This window comes from Budorcas taxicolor, chromosome 18, assembly GCF_023091745.1.
Source record: "Budorcas taxicolor isolate Tak-1 chromosome 18, Takin1.1, whole genome shotgun sequence".
Classification (NCBI taxonomy): domain Eukaryota; kingdom Metazoa; phylum Chordata; class Mammalia; order Artiodactyla; family Bovidae; genus Budorcas; species Budorcas taxicolor.
The window spans coordinates 49559317-49572723 of record NC_068927.1 but is presented as its reverse complement, the minus strand read 5'-3'; the positions used below and the strand labels follow the sequence as shown (position 1 = coordinate 49572723).

Sequence of the window (13407 nt, the reverse complement as noted above, 5' to 3'; positions counted from 1 at the left end):
GACTGCAAGGAGATCCAACCAGTCCATCCTAAAGGAAATCAGTCCTGAATATTCACTCGAAGGACTGATGCTGAAGCTGAAGCTCCGATACTTTGGCTACCTGATGCGAAGAACTGAATCATTTGAAAAGACCCTGATGCTGGAAAAGATTGAAGGCAAGAGGAGAAGGGAATGACAAAGGATGAGATGGTTGGATGGCATCACCGACTCAATGGACATGAGTTTGAGTAAACTCTGGGAGTTGGTGATGAGTTTGAGTAAACTCTGGGAGTTGGTGACAGACAGGGAGCATGATGTGTTTTAGTCCATAGGGTCGCAAAGAGTTGGACACGACTGAGACTGAACTGAACTGATAGCCATTCATCCGTGTGTGTGTGTGTGTGTGTGCGCGCGCTCAGTCATGTCTGAATCTTTGCAACCCCATGGACTGTAGCCCACCAGGCTCCTCCTCTGTCCATGGAATTTCCCAGGCAAGAATACTGGAGTGGGTTGCCATTTCCTCCTCCAGGGGATCTTCCCACCCCAAGATTAAATCTGGTCTCCTGCACTGACAGGTGTATTATTTACCACTAGTGCCACCTGGTGGCTGGGGCTTCCCAGGTAGCTCAGCTGGTAAAGAATCCACCTGCAATGCAGGAGTCTCTGGTTTGATTCCTGGGTCAGGAAGATCCCCTGAAGAAGGGATAAGGGGTAACTCCAGTATTCTTGGGCTTTCCTGCTGGCTCAGTTGGTAAAGAATCCACCTACAATGCAGGAGACCTGGGTTTGATACCTGGGTTAGTAAGAGCCCCTGGAGGAGGGCATGGCAACCCAACCCAGTATTCTTGCCTGGAGAATCCCGAAGGACAGAGGAGCCTGGCAGGCTGCAGTCCATGGGGTCACAAAGAGTCGGACACAACAGTATCTAAGCACAACACAGCGCCATCTGGGAAGCCCATATGTATATCCACCCAAACACCCACATAAACATATCCCTCCACATCATCCACCTGTTCACTAATATGTTCATTCATTCAGTCATTCATTTTACCAACAGTTACTTCACAAGAACTGTAGATATTTTAGATCAGAAAATCTTAGGAAAACTTCAAGACAAGTCTCAAAAGAAAGTTTGGGAGGTGGATTCTCTGATCTCGTCTCGTACCACAGTGTGTCAGCAGGTCTTGATGAAATTCGAGCAAATCCTGTCGGACCTCTTCAGGGAGAGGACATTCTTCCTCATCCTCAGCAGTTTTGAAGTGCAATAGCATGTTGATCTAGGGAAGATCAAAGATTCGAGTGAGAGACCCCAGAGCAGGAACTCTGAGGTTGAGCATCAAATATCCAACTGTGAGTTCCTGTCTAAGCTCATGAATCAGTAAAGAATATCTGGGCAACTAAAGGTTCAAAAGGAGTCAGGGTCAGTCTGCAGTGACTCAGAAGTCTGGTTCAGAGAGATGTAAGAGAGTAACAGAGCTTTCCTGGTGGTTCAGACAGTAAAGAATCTGTCTGCAATGAGGGAGACCTGGGTTTGATCCCTGAATTGGGAAGATCCCCCTGGAGAAGGACACAGCAACCCACTCCAGTATTCTTGCCTAGAGAATTTCATGGACAGAGGAGCCTGGCAGGCTACAGTCCATGAGGTTGCAAAGTCGGACACAACTGAGTGACTCTCACACACACACACACACACACACACACACACACACGAGAGAGTAACAGATAAGTGTATCAATAGGGTCAGAGGTCAAAGTCAGATTTAGAGGTTGAGTATCATCCGTGATCAGGGCAAGGGGAGAGGCTGAAGTTGAGGGGTAAACAGTAAGGCCAGCTAGGGTCAGGGGTCAGAGGACCTGCTCCTGGGGTGGGGAGCGGAACTCGCGAGTGCGTCGGGCTGTCTCAGCTGCAGTCATGGTGAAGGCTTTCATGAGGATGGCGTAGCGGTCCCTCTGGTTGGCCTGGAGCTTGTCCACATAGCGCTCTGCAAAGGCTGCCAGAGATTCCACACGGTGCTGTAGCTCTTGGTCACAGAAATACTCCAGCAGGTTACACATCTGTGGGATGATAGCCATGTAGTAGGCGGCATGGTGGTGAGACCATGAGGACTTCCTTGAAACTATTCTTACCTTCCCTCCCTACTCCACAGCCCTGTTCGGGTTGAGCCACCACTGTCTCCTGCCTGGATCCTCAAGGCGGCCATCTCCATGGTCTCATCCCTCTAATTCACCTCCCACAAGAAAACCGGAGAGCTCATTCAAAGCCAGCAGCACTCCCCTGCTTTATGCCCCTCCTCAGCTCCCCACTGCCTTGGGTCAAAGTCCAGACTCCAGCCCCACCAGACCCAGCCCAGAGGGATGGAGGCTGGAAAAACAGGAAGAACCAGCTCACCTGTAACTTCACAGACTCGGGCAACTTCATCTGGAGCAGCCCCTCCTCCAAGTCCTCTTTTTCCCCCTCTGCTGTCTCCTCCTCCTCTTTTTCCTCATCTTCCTTCTCCCGTGCCTCTTCCTCCTCGTCCTCCTCCTTCTCCTCCTCATCCTCCTCTTCCTCCTCCCCTTCCTCCTCGTCCTCCTCCTCTTCCTCTTCTTCCTCAGTGAATACTTCAGGCTCAATCATCTTCAAGATCTGTTTCACATCCTCATCGCCAAAGATGCCCATCACCTAGGGAACAAAGATGGCTCTGTCACTGCAGCTTGCGAGATTCCATAATCAAGTCCCAGCCTCACTCCCCAGACCTGATTCTCCAGCACAAGCCAGATTCATCGCTGTATTGACTGGATACAATTCCTCCTACAAACAGGAATGTCATCCCCCCTGTCCCACCATCCACCTTCCCTAAGATCCCCCCAGATCCATACCCTGTGTCCCATCTACATGGCCCAGACCACATAGCCAAACATGAGCATCTCTCCCTTCCCAAGTGAATGTCCTTTCTCCCAAACCTGAGTGTTTGTGACTCTGGGACAGGAAACATCCTACATCTGATACAGGCCCTCATAGCTCCCAGTATATGCCAGCTCTCAGTTAACACAATGGAGATGCTAAGAGATGGAAGGAGAGCGGGCAAATGATAGGGAAAATAGTTGGGAAAGAGAGAGATGAATGAATGGGGGAGGACTGGGTGACTGGGTGGATGAATAGATGGAATAGCAGAGGTGTGAAGGAGAGGTCTATGGATGGGTGGATAATGGATTGAAAGGTGAAGGTAAAGGGGGAAGAAGAGACGGTGGGTAGATGGATGACAGGATAAATGATGTTTAGAGACATGGGTGGATACATGGTTTGATAGATGCATAAGCAAGTACATGAGTGAATAGGTAAATAGATAAATGCATAAATAACCATGTACTGGGGTGGGATGGATAGATGGATGGGTGGATAGATTTGTGTGTGAAAACTGGATGGATGTTTATAGGTAAGAATCATTAGATGGGTAGTGAATGAAAGAGTACATGAAATAAAGAATGGATAGAAGGATGGAGAATGAGTGAACGAGTGGGTAAATGAACAGGTGTAGATGGTTGGATGGATTTGTGGGTACTTAATACATATGGATAGACAGATGCATGGATTGACGGATAGGTAGGTGGAAGATGGAAGAATGGATGAATCCGTGGACGGGTGGATGAATGGATGCACAGTGGAAGGAGGATGATGGTTGGATGTATGAAGGGAAAATAGATTAATAAATAAATGGGTAGGTGGATAGATGGATAGATGAAACGGTGAATGAAATGATGTATGAATGAATGGAAGGATGAATGGACAACTAGATTGAAAGGTGGATAGATGGAGGCAGGGATGGATGGAGAGGTGGACAAATAGATAATTGGGTGGAGACTGGAAGGATAATCAGATGATGAACTTTTGGATAGGCAGATGGGGATATGTCTGAATGGACAGAGGGATGGATGGAAAGGTGGGTGGAGGACAGATGAATGATGGTTGGTTACATGATTGAACAAAAGGAAGGAAGATGAATAGATGACAGATGAATGGGTGGAAGGAAAAGTGAATGAGTAGATGATAAAAGGATAAGTGGGAAGGTGAAGGGTGTATGGATGGAGAGATGCATGGATGGCTGGATACATAACTGGGAGGGGGAATGTATGCAAGTATGGGCGGATGAATGGATGTATGGATGAGTTGGTAGCGGAAGAAACCGGGACAGAGGGAAGCAGGAGGAAGTCCTTACCAGCAGGGTGGACACCAGCTTGAGCACCGGCACAAACTGGAACTCCACAGAGCCCCCGACTGGGTCACGAGCGTGCTGCCCACCATCTCGCACAGCCTCCCCCAGCATTCTAAGTGCTTTGTCCCGAAGAGCTTCCAGAGGGATGCTGGGGCTGAGGCGGGCTGGGGCTTCTGCCGCTCGAGCAGCTGGCAGGGCAGCCACGAAACACGGGGCTGAGAAATGGTGTGGAGGCCGCAGCGAGGTGGTAACGCCGACGCCAGGAAGCCCGTGGCGGCGGGGACCGTTATCTGCTCTCTTTCCGGGTGGGAAGAGAGTGATGGCGCGGGTCTCAGGCGTGAGGGGCACGATGTACTCAGACAGCATGGAGCGGCGGCTGCGGCAGGCACTTTCGAGGTGGATGCTGATGAGGAGGTCGTAGTAGCCTGCACGCAGAGGGCCGGGCAGGTGCGCGTCCTCCAGGGCGTGCAGCAGCTGCGCCTGGTCCACATGGCTGCACAGAGCATGCGCCACGCGGTTGTTGCCCAGGGCGCACACAGCGCGGTAGAGGCGGAGGGTGTGTGAATGGAACCGCTGCAGGTCCAAGCGCTCAGACAACTCCAGGATGTCCATGCATCTGTGGTGGAGATGGGGCACATTCTGAGACAGAGCAAGCAGAGGAGGTGGGAGACACAGACCTGAGAGGCAAAGAGTGCTCAGGAAGGTGTTGGTGGCCCTAGAAGGGAATCCCAGTGTTCTGCTGGGTCAAGATTCTGTGAGGTCTGTGAAACTGAGACAAGAAGGCTTTCTGATGGTTGTGGAAGTCCCTTACCCATCTGGGGGCTCCCTGGGATGCATCTGGGGTTTATAGGATGGTCTGGTACCCTGGGGATCTGAGAGTCCAGGGAAAAGATCTGGTGACTGTGAGATGTATGTGGGATTCCAGGTTGGGTCTAAATCCCGCTCTGGCAAGTCTGAGTACCCTGGATATATTTGAACACCACCAGAATGTAAAGTTCATCAGGACAGGACATTCCTGCCTGTTTCATTTGTTTATTGTTTGCTATATTCCCAGTACCTAAAAAGGACTAAACACAAAGGAAATCAACCCTGAATACTAATTGGAAGGACCGATGCTGAAGCTGAAGCTCCAATACTTTGGCCACCTGATACAAAGAGCCGACTCATTGGAAAAGACCCTGATGCTGGGAAAGATGAGGGCAGGAGGAGAAGGGGATGACAGGGGATGAGATGGTTAGATGGCATCACTGACTGAATGGACATAAGTTTGAGCAAACTCTAGGAGATGGTGAAGGACGGAGGAGCCTGGTGTGCTGCAGTCCATGGGGTCACAAAGAGTTGGACACGACTGAGTGTCTGCACAACAACAAATGTGCTCCATAAATATTTGCTGTAGGAACAGATGAATAAACGGGTGCATCTGGGGCCTCTGGGGTGGGTCTGAAGCCTGCTGGGCAGGTCTGAGCATTGCTAGATGTCCGTTTACAAGGGCTTGGTGTCTCCAGCCCAGAATGCTGTTGTCACACAGGAGGGGCTCAGAGCTATTTGTCGAACGAGTGAATAAAGGAAAGATGAAGCATGCTGGAAGCCTCCTGGAGTCAGTCTGAGATCCTGGCCACATTTAGAGTCTGTAAAAGCTTTGCTGTCATCCATGAGAATACTCTCTAGCTGGGTGCGTCTGGGTCCCCTGGAGTGAGCTAGAGATTTCCATGGGACACATCTGAAGTTTCCCCGCATATGCCCGAGAGACCTTAGGATGCATCCGAGGCTCTCTGAATCATGTTCAAGACCCTCTGAGGTATACTTGAGGCCCCTGGGGTGTTGCGTGGGACTCTTGATGTGGCCTGGCTCCCTGAGACCGATCTGGAGTCCTCTGGGGTGTTATCTGGCCGTGCCTGGGTTGAGTCTGAGTCTCTAGAGGTGAGTCTGAGCCTGCTGAAACGGATTGAGGGCCCCTGGTGTGCTATCTGCAGAAAATAGGGTGGTCTGCGGCCTCTTGGGGCGTCATCTGGAGCCCCAGAGGTGGTGGGGAGGGGTTACCCAGCGGGATCCAGACCCCAGAGGGCTTGAGGTACCCGCCCCACCCCTGGGCGCCGGAACTGGCCCTGACCGGTTCTCCTCGGGGATGTGCAGCGCCATCATGGTGAGCGGCTCCTGGCACTGCACTGCCCAGCCGAGCCGCTCGCCCGCCCGCCGCGTCTCCACCTGCAGGAAGTGGTTGGGCATGCGGCTCCAAGACACGGGCATCAGCATCTGCACCTCCAGCCGCGGCGGGCACTGCGGCGTGGGGTTCTTGCGCTCGCTCAAAAACATGGCGGCTGACAGCGGCATGATGTTCTGCGGGGCGCAGAGGTGTGCACAGGTCAGGATTCCCAGTACGCTGGATCCCGCCACTCCACTTCCAGGAAGACCTCCCAGACTGCACTCCCGCCACACACACTTCAACCTGACCTCCCGCACCTCCTTCCTCAGCCTGCCCCCATTCGCGCCCCATCACCGACCTTCTGTTTCCCCAACTCAAACTGGATCACGTTCTGGTGCGTGGGGAGGACAAAGACGGCAGGGAACAGCTTTGTGTTGGGTTCCACCTGGCAAGGGAAAAGAGGGCAGGGTGCGGAAGAGGAAGAACTGGAGGTGGTGTTGACTCTAGATCCCAAACTCTGGGACGAGTTGCCCCAGCCTGATCCTGCTGGTGCCTACAGATCCAAAGGGCACAGGAGGCTCCACAGTGGCCCTGAGGTTGCCACTGGACTGTACCACCTCTGATCCAGCAAGGCCAACCTCCTCAACCTCCTCCACCTCCTCAGGGGAACCTCTCATCTGGGACTTTGCACTTCGTGATGGAGGTACATAGGCCCTCACTATACAATTCCTTTAATTTTGTTGTGTTCTTGAAACCTTTCATAATCAAATGTTGAAAAGGAAAATAGCATTTTAGAATTCTGGTCCATCCTAGGGTTTTCCCTGATTGGTGAAAAGGTGGGGACTGGTACCACCAGCCCAAGATGGAATACGGACCTCTCTCCAAGGTCAAGGCTCTGCTCTGTCTCCCTCTTTCTGGATGTCAGTAGAGGGTCTTGCAGGCCCCTCCCATAGCCATAATACAGCTCTGGCCTGTTGTGAGGTTGTTTTTGTCCTGGGTCTGTCCTCTCGGTGGGCTGTCCTGGGATGCTAGATCATGAGGATGCTATTGCTAAGATGCTGAGGGGCTGGGCTCACCTGGAAAAAGGTGTTGCTCTCTTTGCCGTTGGCAGTAAAGGTCATTAGGCCAGTGGCCAAGTCCACCAAGCAGCCAATGACAAGGTCTGTGTGGCTGATCCGGCCCTGCTGCCCAGGGCTCAGGAAGTCTCCACCCCACACCATGTAGCAGTTACTGCACTTGAGGCTGGAGGACACAGAAGTGGTCAGCACACTGATCCCCAGGCGTTCTGAACCCCTGGACACCCCCTTCCCCGAGCTCCCAGAATATCAGGACTCAGAGTCCTACCCCCAAACACCCACCACCTGCAGACCTGAGCACTGAAACCCCTCACCCCAGACCCTGAGCCCCTCGGAGCTAGAATTCTTAGGAGCTGGTGGTAGATTCTGGAAGGAGAAGAAGGAAAGGGAGCAGAAGGAGAGAACAGAGAAAGGAGGTAACCTAGAAAGAGGATGGCAAGATGGGAAAGGAGGGGACTTCCCTGGCGGTCCAGTGGTTAAGAATCCGCCTTCCAATGCAGGGGTTGTGGGTTCGATCCCTGGTCAGGGAACTAAAATCCCACATACTGTGGGGCAAACTAAGCCGCACACTGCAACCCAAGAAAGCTTTGCGCACTGCAGTGAAGACCCAGAGCAGCCAAAATTTACCAAAAAAAAAAAAAAGAGGAGGAGGGAAAACTCAGAGTAGGAGCCATGGGGAGGAAGATAAGCAGGAGGAGAGAAGGGAAGGAAAGGGCGGTGCCCAGCGTGCCTGCCCCCCACAGCCCCACCCCTGCCCACACCTGCTGTGGATGTTGCCTTGCTCGTCTCCCATGGTCACTGTCACTGCCCGGACCTTGCTGAGGTCGAAGTTCATGTCGTGCTGGTGGTAGTCAGGGGTGACCCAGCCCACCCACACGCAGCTGGGCTCCTGGCCGGCAAAGACCCTCACAGAGTAATAGTACTGGAGAGGCAAAGGGGGGACCAGCAGTCAGTGGGCTTCCCTGGGACTCTTAGTTGGTTTCCCTGGATTCTCAGTGTGCTCTGGGGGTTTGACAAGAAATTACTGCATTTGAGACCCTCTCTTTCTGTATCTACTGATGTATTTCTAGATCTGGGAAACTTTTGAGACAGTTTTGTGATACCCTCAAATTTGGGTCCCTCCCACCACTAGGCTATTTGTCTCAGAAGATATTCCAGATCAGGGGAATCCCAAAACTACATTGGGTTTGGGTGAACTCCAGGAGTTGGTGATGGACAGGGAGGCCTGGCGTGCTGCAATTCATGGGGTCGCAAAGAGTCGGACACGATGGAGCGACTGAACTGAACTGAACTGAACTGAAAACTACATTGGGGTTATTGTGAATTCTGGCCCCCAGGAATATACTAGTGAAAGTGAAAGTGAAGTCGCTCAGTCGTGTCTGACTCTTTGAGACCCCATGGACTGTAGCCTAACAGGCTCCTTCATCCATGGGATTTTCCAGGCAAGAATACTGGAGTGGGTTGCCATTTCCTTCTCCAGGAGATCGTCCCAACCCAGGGATTGAACCCGGGTCTCCCACATTGTAGGCAGACGCTTTACCATCTGAGCCACTAGAATAGCTGTCAAATTTGGGGGCGGTGAGTTTACAAGGTTGAATGCAGATATTGGGGTCCTGAGTCTATGTTGGTTTATCCTTGGGAGTTGGGGATCCCTGGGAGTTAGGTCAGCATGCCTCATGACTTCATTGTGTTCCCTGCAACTTTTAGGCCCTTAGCTATATGGAATTAGGGGTTCAACGGGTTTAAATTGATGTGTACTATATTTTGTGGTTTCCAGTAGGTACTGGGGTATCCCCAGATAAGGGCAATTACTGGGGATTATGGCATGGCATTTGGAAGTCTGCCAAGGGCCCTTGGTTCGCACCGTGGTGGTATTGAGGATGATCTCGGGGTCATCACGGTCGTCAGCAGGCACCACCTCATGAGGGAGTCGGGGCAGAGTGGGTGTGGCTGGTGGCTGGGTCATCATGGCGGCCTTCTTGGCCTTGAACAAGAACCTAGGGGTGAAGAGGAGAGGCTGTCATGAGGCTCACTCTCCAGCCCCGTCCCCCAGCCCTCCCGTCACAATGTTCACGCCTCCACATTCATCCTACATATGTACGTACGTATGTGTGTGCGTGTGTGCATGCTCAGTCGTGTCCGACTCTTTGTGACCCAGTCCACGGGTCCTCTGTCCATGGGATTTCCCAGGCAAGAATACTGGAGTGGGCTGCCATTTCCTTCTCCAGGGGATCTTCCCCACCCAGGGATCAAACCCACGCCTCCCACATTGGCAGGCATCGGCAGGCGGATTCTTTACCGCTGAGCCACCAGGAAAGCCCCACATCCATCCTAACTACACCCCATTTCTGATACCCAAGGCCTCGCTTCTAGAGGGCTGAAATCCCAATTGCGTCAGGAGTGTCCACCTTGGAGGCTCTCTGTGTTTTCGGATGTCGTGTTACCCAGATTTAAAGGTGCCTCTGGGAACATGGAGGTTGCCTTGGGAAGTGTACAGTGGTCCTCCCAAGTCAGCATGTCTCATGTAGGTGCTAAAGGCATTTAGGAAAGGACAGCTCTTCCCTGTGGCACCGTCTTATACACTGAAGGCATGTGGGATCCCTGGAGCCCCCAGCAGGCAGTATGTCTCCTCAAAACTGTGACAACCCCAAATCTCCCATCATTTCCACACATCCCCTCAAGAGACACAGAAATACATCCCACTGAAAATCATTGCCACCATAGGGGAAAAGCAGATTTGGTTTCAATCCAAGTTTAATGCCCTTTGAGGGTCTCCCTTAAAGTTAATTTTTTGGGGGGGGGGTATATTTGAGACACAGAAATGACCCCAATTCAGAAGACCAGTGGTGTTCATTGGAATGCCTTGGGGGCATAGATAACTTGACCAAGAATCTGAGGTCCCCTTTAGTGTTCACAGATAATGAAGTCCATTGGATGAAAAGCTTTGGGACCCAATAGGTACCCCCAAGGACAGTGGAGTTCTTCATAGATATAGTGGGGCATCCCGATTTTACATTCTCAAGGAAATTAGAGTATCCCAGAGAAATAATAGCCTTCACTTGAGACATAATAGGATCCCTTAGTAATCTGAGTCCACCTAGCACATATGGGGCCACTTTGGGATACAGTGGGATTTCTCAAGTTATTGAAGTTGCCTAACTTAGGGGTCCCAGGACAGACCCCAAACCCCACCCTGCCCCTCCCTTGACTCACCCTCTCTTCTTGTTCTTCTCTGTGGTAGCATCCTTCTCATTCTCCACCCTGGCAGGCTGGGCCTCCATCCCAGCCTGGGCAGGACCCCCGGGTGTCCCCTCCTTGGCAGTTCCTTCCTTGTTCCCCTCAGCCTCGGCCCAGTGCCCCGCTGAGCGGCGCAGGTTTTCATAGTCGGGATCAGGTTCCGCTGCCCGGGCCTCATCCTCTGCAGGAGGCTGCAGGCCAGGGGGTGCCAGTGGGGTGGCCCCTGCGGTGCACCGGAAGTGCTGGTGGAACTGGACCGGAAGGCTCAGCCGGAGAAACAGCATCTCCACCAGACTGTTCTGGGAGCCCCAGGTGCGGTGGGTCAGGCGCAGGCAGGGGGGCGTATCCACGGTGCCGTCCACACGAGTCACCTGTGGGGGGGAGCAGGAAGCGCTGAGCCAGCAGGTTGGGCTGGGCCATTGGTCCTAAACCTTATTACACACAGAGTCACCATTCGGCCTTAGAGCACCGTGTGAGAATCAGCCAGAGACTCACTCCTCTGGGTGGAGGAGCTCCTATGGGACGCACAGCCTGGCTGTGGGTGCATTCACCTTCTGTCTGTCTGGACACCTTTGTACATGAGCAGCCCTGGTCAGAAACTGGAATCACTCAGGGAGCTTTCAAAACCTGCCTGTGCACAGGATTCACTCCAGCCTAGGCCATCCACCCATCCACCCTTCTATCTACCCACCTATCCATTCATCCATCCATTCTTTCATTCTTCCATCCATCCAACCATCTATCCACTGTTCCACCCACCCATCCATCTATCCACTCCACAAATATTTACTGAGCACCTACTGTGTGCCAGGCACTTTTCCAAGTGCTAGGAACACATCAGTGAACAGAACATGGGCCCCACCCTCCTGCTTTCTTATGGAGACCTCTTGGGAAGAGCAGCCCAGAAGGGTCAGAGTTTTTTTTAAAGGTTCCCCAGATGAATTTTTGTTAAATTTGTCATTTGTGGAAATACAACACTCAGAAGATGCACACATCATAAGTGGACAACACTGTGAGGTTCTGGAGAGACACGCCTGTGTCTCCCACACTCAGAAGGAGGAATGGACCACACAACCAGTTCCCCTGGAAGCCTTCTCAATGTCTCTCAAAGATAGTGAGGGAGTCTGATGAGGAAAATGCAACAACCTGGCCTAAATAAGGGGCAGGAGCTGAGAGAGGGACAGGTGCCTGGCCTGTGAACCCAAAAGACATACTCAAATTTTCTGGAGACTCCATAAACAACTAGAGCAGTGCCCTTTCTTTGATGCCTCACCTCAAGTTGACCTCATCAAGGACCAATTGCCAAGACAGACCTGTGTGCTCCTTGTCAGCCAATGAATTCACTCCAAAACTGTGCAACCAAAACTGTCTGCAGAATCTTTTTCTCTCCTCTCTCTCCTTTCTCTCTTATAAATTCTGTCTGGAGACTTCCCTGGCGGTCCAGTGGTTAATTCTTTTTGCAATGCACGGGACACAGTTTCAATCCCTGGTTGGGGAACTAAAATCCCAACTCTGTGTGTGTGTGTGTGTGTGTGTGTGTGCATGCTTAGTCATGTCTGACTCTTTGCAACCCCATAGACTGTAGCCCACCAGGCTCCTCTGTTCATGGGGTTCTTCAGGCAAGATTCCTAGAGTGGGTAGCCAGTCCCTTCACCAGGGATCTTCCCAATACAAGGATCGAACCCTTGTTTCCTGCATTGCAGATGGATTCTTTCTGGTTTGAGCGGCCAGTTCAGTAAAATCCCACATGCCCTGAGGGCAACTAAGCCCACACGTGCAACTGCAGAACCCACACTCTCTGGAGCCCACGCACCTCAACGAAGATCCCCCGTGCCACACGACACAGCCAATAAATAATTAATTTAAATAAACCCTGTTTTGCCTCTGCTCCTTGACGAGTCTACTGACCATATTCCTCCTGTGATTTGTACGCTAAGTAACTAAATGTCTGATTATTCACTCACAGTAATGCCCTCCTGACTTAGCATACCAGAGTAGCATCCATCATCCTTGAAGTGCCTATAAATGGGGTCCTACAGTACGTGTTCTTTTGTGTCTGGCTTCTCTCAGTCAACATTATGTTTGTGAGATTCGTCTGTGTGGTCGTGGCTGGGTTAGTTGATTCATTCTCACTGCTCTCTAACGTTCTGTTCTTGGGGTTGAGAACACCATCTGGCAGGGGCAAGTATTGAGAGGTTCCTGTTGGGCTTCCCGGGGGGCCGCTAGTGGTAAAGAACCTGCCTACCAATGCAGGAGACCTAAGAGACTGGGGTTCGATCCCTGGGTTGGGAAGATCTCCTGGAGGAGGACATGGCAACCCACTCCAGTATTCTTGCCTGGAGAACCCCCGTGGACAGAGGAGCCTGGAGGGCTACAGTCCTTAGGGTCACAAAGAGTTGGACACGACTGGAGTGACTTAGCACGCATGTCTACTCCACCATCCTCTCCCACCCCAGGCACCTCTCTAGTCTTTGTGGCCCCATTCTCTCCACCTACAACTCACTGTCGAAAGGAATCTTTCCAAAACTCAAATCTAGACTGGATAGTCCCGTTTAAAACCCTTCTATTTAAGATGAAAAAATAGAATAAAAGTCAGGGATGACAATTCCTGGTGGGCCAGTGGTTAGGACTTGGTGCTTTCACTACCAGGGCCCGGGCTTGATCCCTGGTTGGGGAACTAAGAGTCTGGAAGCTTTGAAGCTCAGCCAAAAAAGAAAAGAAAACACCCTTCTGTTTTTACATAGCCTAAAACGCTTCCCCACAAATTATTTATTAATTAC

The 13407-nt window shown here is 51.8% G+C and overlaps 1 protein-coding gene across 2 annotated transcripts in view; it reads right to left on the bottom strand.

The window, feature by feature from the left end:
* The window catches only part of RYR1 (ryanodine receptor 1), a 126621-nt gene that overhangs the window by 80583 nt on the left and 32631 nt on the right, over nucleotides 1-13407 (bottom strand). For both annotated transcript variants that reach the window (XM_052656509.1, XM_052656510.1), the window contains exons 28-37: nucleotides 10604-10998; nucleotides 9255-9387; nucleotides 8152-8312; nucleotides 7391-7556; nucleotides 6673-6759; nucleotides 6282-6508; nucleotides 4175-4787; nucleotides 2368-2640; nucleotides 1833-2033; nucleotides 1145-1256 (exon numbers count right to left, since the gene is read on the bottom strand). In XM_052656509.1, the coding sequence (XP_052512469.1) occupies nucleotides 1145-1256; nucleotides 1833-2033; nucleotides 2368-2640; nucleotides 4175-4787; nucleotides 6282-6508; nucleotides 6673-6759; nucleotides 7391-7556; nucleotides 8152-8312; nucleotides 9255-9387; nucleotides 10604-10998 (2368 nt within the window). The remainder of the gene's footprint in view (nucleotides 1-1144; nucleotides 1257-1832; nucleotides 2034-2367; nucleotides 2641-4174; nucleotides 4788-6281; nucleotides 6509-6672; nucleotides 6760-7390; nucleotides 7557-8151; nucleotides 8313-9254; nucleotides 9388-10603; nucleotides 10999-13407) is intronic.